Source organism: Cariama cristata, unplaced genomic scaffold (genome assembly GCF_000690535.1).
Source record: "Cariama cristata isolate BGI_N322 unplaced genomic scaffold, ASM69053v1 scaffold2831, whole genome shotgun sequence".
NCBI lineage: Eukaryota > Metazoa > Chordata > Aves > Cariamiformes > Cariamidae > Cariama > Cariama cristata.
The window spans coordinates 83,958-88,596 of record NW_009598502.1 but is presented as its reverse complement, the minus strand read 5'-3'; the positions used below and the strand labels follow the sequence as shown (position 1 = coordinate 88,596).

At 40.7% G+C, this 4,639-nt stretch overlaps 1 protein-coding gene across 1 annotated transcript; it reads left to right on the top strand.

The window, feature by feature from the left end:
- Position 1: 1 nt before the first annotated feature.
- Positions 2 to 4,151, top strand: TRAFD1 (TRAF-type zinc finger domain containing 1; the record flags this gene model as incomplete). The annotated part of the gene is given in 6 exon segments (XM_009709301.1): positions 2 to 112; positions 186 to 239; positions 1,289 to 1,697; positions 3,082 to 3,351; positions 4,089 to 4,117; positions 4,119 to 4,151. Coding segments are annotated over 6 exon segments (906 nt in total), but the record flags the coding sequence as incomplete, so codon positions are not given.
- Between the last annotated feature and the right edge of the window lie 488 nt (positions 4,152 to 4,639).

Here is a 4,639-nt window from a genome sequence, read left to right as displayed (position 1 = left end):
TTTCATCATTCACGAAATCCACTGTAGCAGAAATATTGAAGTATGCCGCTACTGCAGTGAATCAATCCCAAAGTCTGAAATGAAGAATCATATTGAGTCTGAACATGTGCAGGTGAGAAACAAATTTCTCCTCTAAAATTGCTGACTTCTGTGGCAATCAATCTAATGAGGTCTGTTTATTGTAGGTTACCTGCAAGTGTAGGATGAAGATAGAAAACAGTCTCTTGAAGGATCATGAGGTTGGTGGGCTTCTTATTGTTAGACACTTGGAAGATACTCTATGGTATTTCCAAGCACTGATTCTAGAGCCTTTCTGTCAGCCAAGACCTTGATTCCAGCCTGTGATTTATGCATCCTTTTTATTGAACCATGCTTTCTAAATTCACACTCTCTGAGAGAAGGTGGATAGAAAGTGCCTTAAAGTAGTGGAGTCTGCTCAAGTCTTCGTATAAAATTCATGTGGTAATTGATGATTTTGTCCTTATTAGTGATTAAGATGAAAAATGGTATGCTATTTCAAACGTACAGAATATGATTAACTTGACTTTTTTCATTCCTTTAACATTACGCATTTCTGACTCTGCTGCGGTCATTATGTGAGTTTTAATAACTCATTATGTCCAAACAGACTTTTAAAATAGCTTGTAAAATAAACTAAAGTAGGACACGGTGGGATTTGATGAGTTTCTGAATCCAGTTGGCTGCTGTCACAGGCAATCTTGTTATAAATGTCAGTGCCTTCCCTTCCTATGCGCTCATTTAAAGACAGCTCTGGAAGCGCCACCTAAGTCTGGTTATTGCTGAGGAAAAAAGGATTTTCTCTGAAGATACGTCCCGTTCAAAACCCTGGAAATAGTTTATCCTGCATGTTTGTGTGTAGTGCTTTTAGTTTTAGTAAGTGAGCTGCAAATCTGTTCCCTAATAGAACACACACACTAACGTGGTTTTTAGCAGCACTCAATGAAATGTGATTAGTACTGGATTTCAAGACTGTATCTAAAAGCTAACTTCAAAAAGCACTGTGTGAATCTGCTGTCCAAGCGTTACAGATTTTAAAAAAGCATTCTGAGTATTCGTAGTGCTTCAGCTGGCATGTTTACGATTACACAGGTTATACAACAGGTTGTTCTTACATTTCTCACGTAGTGTCTTATTCCAGGCTATTCTTTAGCTTTGGATCTGGCTAAAGAAACAACAGACTGCTCAACTCCTAAGCCAACTGAGAACCTTCCTCCACCTTTGCCTCAGTCTTCCATATGTGAAGAATAATCCCTCTTTCTTTTTCCAGGCATCGGCGTGCCCTCTGCGTCCTGCCCTCTGCCAGTACTGTGATGTACAGCTTACTTTCAACAAGCTCCAGGAGCATGAAATTTACTGTGGCGCTAGGACTGAGACGTGTGGTGGGTGCGGTCGTAACATCATGGTGAAGGATCTGAAAGAGCATCCTGAAGTCTGTGGGCAAGAGGTGAAACAAGTAAGAGGAAGCAGAACAGTGCCTTGCTTTGAGGATGAGGATGCAGATTTGCACATCCTTCGAGACATTAGAAACCGCCTAAGATCAGGTAACTATGCTGGGCCTTTGTGGAGAATGCCCAAAGTGCTAGAAAAGCAGATTTATAGCAGCTGTGTAGGAGACAAAACCCTTCAGGACATTAGCAGAAGAACTGTTTCAGCAGTACAAAGAAATCAAAAGTGAGGTAAGGTGTAGAGGAGAGTAATAATTGCCTTCTAATTTGACATTTGGCAGTTGATCCAAGTATCAGGTTTTGTAATTGCTTTCTGTGAAAATACTGAATAACAAAAGCTCCAGAGGCACTGTGAGTGGGACTATTTTGCCATGGAATAGAACTGCAGAGGTGTAAGCCAGCTAAATAGAGGACTGCTGAGGTACCTGGTGTGAAAGCCCACTCCGCTGCCTGTTCTTTTGTCTCGAAGTCTCTAGCTTAAAATGAAATTGGAGTTGTTTGCTCACTGCACATTCTGTCCCTTTTTGTTTAGCAGCTGCACTCCTCTCTACTTCAGTTAAGTAGAAGGGTAGTTAAGATCTGGATGTGGGTTCACGTACATAGTGCTGCGCATTTCTGCAGTAACATCCTGTTTGGACACAGCTGAGACTATTATCAATGCCTCTGCTCTTTCCTAAGCCTCGAATCTCATACCTCAACGTGCAGGGGGTCACGTCACACTTAAGAGAGAGCCTTTCCATGTGCTCGTGGCTGAATCTATGCTCTGGGCCACTGCTGTGGGCCACTCAGAGGATTTAACACTGCAGAATACTAAATTACAGTCTTTGCTGTAGAAGACTGCCCAGCTTGTAGAAATAACTTCTGGGCTTCATTAATAAAACTGTATCATCTGGAGAGCTGTAACCTGTAGACCACTTACATGAACTTCCAAAGAGTGTTCACAAGTAGTATTTTTATGCACATGTAAGCTTTGTTTAAAATTCTCCTGTACTCAGTACAAATGAAATACCAGAGAGATTTGAAATAGGCCAACACAGGTGAGGAGCACTTAGCCTGTCTTTAGGCATGATCAGTTGAGTCTTGGGCCCTCTTCTGGAACCCTGGTTTTCTTTTCAGTGTAGCTTTACTGCCAGAAAATATTTCATGAATTTTTTCTGTGCATGTATAATTCCCACTGTTGTCAAATGTAATATCATTAAAAGGAATTTGTTTTCCCATCAATACACTGAAAAAACAAAGCTGAAGTGTTTCAGCCTTGTAAAAGAGACGAGACTACAGTATATTAATTGAACCTTGTTCACAGTGTAGGTCACAGAAGGTTCCTCAGTGACTTCGTAAAGATCACAAGAAGCTTAACTTCAAGCTTTTGGAGTAAGAGGAATGACTTTCTTTTTTTTTCTTTTTTGCTTGTTACAAACAAAAATAGAATGACTGTTTTCCTTCTTCCCCCTGAATTTGATACAGGTGTCTGTCTAGGCTTTGAAACGCTGAACTCTATGAGTGTCCACATGTGCACATGTGAAACCCTCATGGTTGAGCTAGTCTAATGTCCAGAAGGGAACTGCTTGTTTCAGGCCTAACGTTCTCTTAAATTTGTGATATTTATCTTTTGAAGAGGATGAACTGGAGCAGTTGGAGAGAAATGAAAACACTCATCCTTCGCTTTATGAAGAGTGGAACGACGATTTAGACTATGTGTTGGCTCTTAGCCTACAAAACGAGAATAATCCTTTCAATAATACTGAAGCTGAAATTCCCAGTGGCTTCTGGGAAAATGACTACACCAAAGAGTCTGTGCCATCTGCCTGTCTTAACGAAACAGACAAGTCAGATATCTTCTCCTGTGACTCTTTAGTGTCTTTTAGCACGTCGAAACACATAAAAAGTAAGTATAAACGCTGTTGTGATGAGTTGGTTTTTTTTCCTTAAAGTTTGAGGGAAGGGAGAAGGAAAGAGGGGAGTCTTGGATTGGGAATGTCAAAGATTATCTAGGTATTTTAAAATGTCAAAATTAGTCTCTTTGAGACTCCCTCTAAATAATTTTTAGGTAATTAATACACAGGAGATTAGGCTCTCTATGGGTACCATTCTTCCTTCCTTTCTTAAGTTTTAGCTTCTGCTTCCTCAAAACTTAGCAATAGTAGTGTTTAAAATAGTATCTTTCAAAGAGGTATTACTAAAGCAAGCCAGCAAGGCAAGAAGAAATAAAAGCTACAGCGAATCTCTGACCTTACTATGTGGTGAGAGCTTTGTAACAACCTAGTAGGTGACAACTTTCCTGTTGAAGTAAACATGATAGGAAGGGAGGATCTGGGCGACACCCGAAGTGTCAGCTTATTTTGAAAGAAGAAATGGTACTGAAGGATTTATTGAAGCAGTAATAGGCTTTTTTTACCAGACCATTCAATACATCTTTGACCCCAAAACATTGTTCTCGCTCTGGGTGATGTGCATTTGCATATGTGAAAGTGTGACTTGAGTAACTGTTTCCTTAGCACTTGCTCTGGTTACTGTCCTGCGGCACAGAACAGGAGTCTGTTGCTTAGGAATTTTGACAATAAGTCCATCCAACCACATCAGACTTCTCTATGGTAGAGGATATAACTGTTACTTACTTTGCAGATGATGAGATCATCATGTTGCCATGTGAATTTTGTGAGGAGCTCTACCCTGCCGAAGATCTGATTCTTCACCAGGTTTGGTACTTTCTTGTATTGTATCTAGGGGTTTGCAGTAAAGACTTTTTTATGTTACCGTGACTGACAAATGGTGCAGTCCTCACTCTGTGATGCTGTGAGAACTCTAGCAATTTGGTCTTTTGCAAAGCATGGTTTTTAAAGTCCATCTGTGCTCAACAGGAGAGCTAATTTTTCCATGTTGCTTGCGTAACAGACAGGTTGTAACCCAGCAAGTGCCTTTGCCTCGTTCAGTAAAGGAAGTTCTCCAAATCCACGAGAATATGATGGTCTGCGTGCTTTTGGGTCCAAAAGCCATAGGTCTCTCTCTTCATCCCAGCCCCAAGCTGTCCAGGCAGAAGGAAACATTATGATGCCATGTGAATTTTGTGGCATCCAACTAGAAGAGGAGATACTCTTTCATCATCAGGTACCAAACAGAACTTGATCTGTTGTATCACATCCAGTTGGGCCGAGTTCCACAGCCTTTTCAGGAAT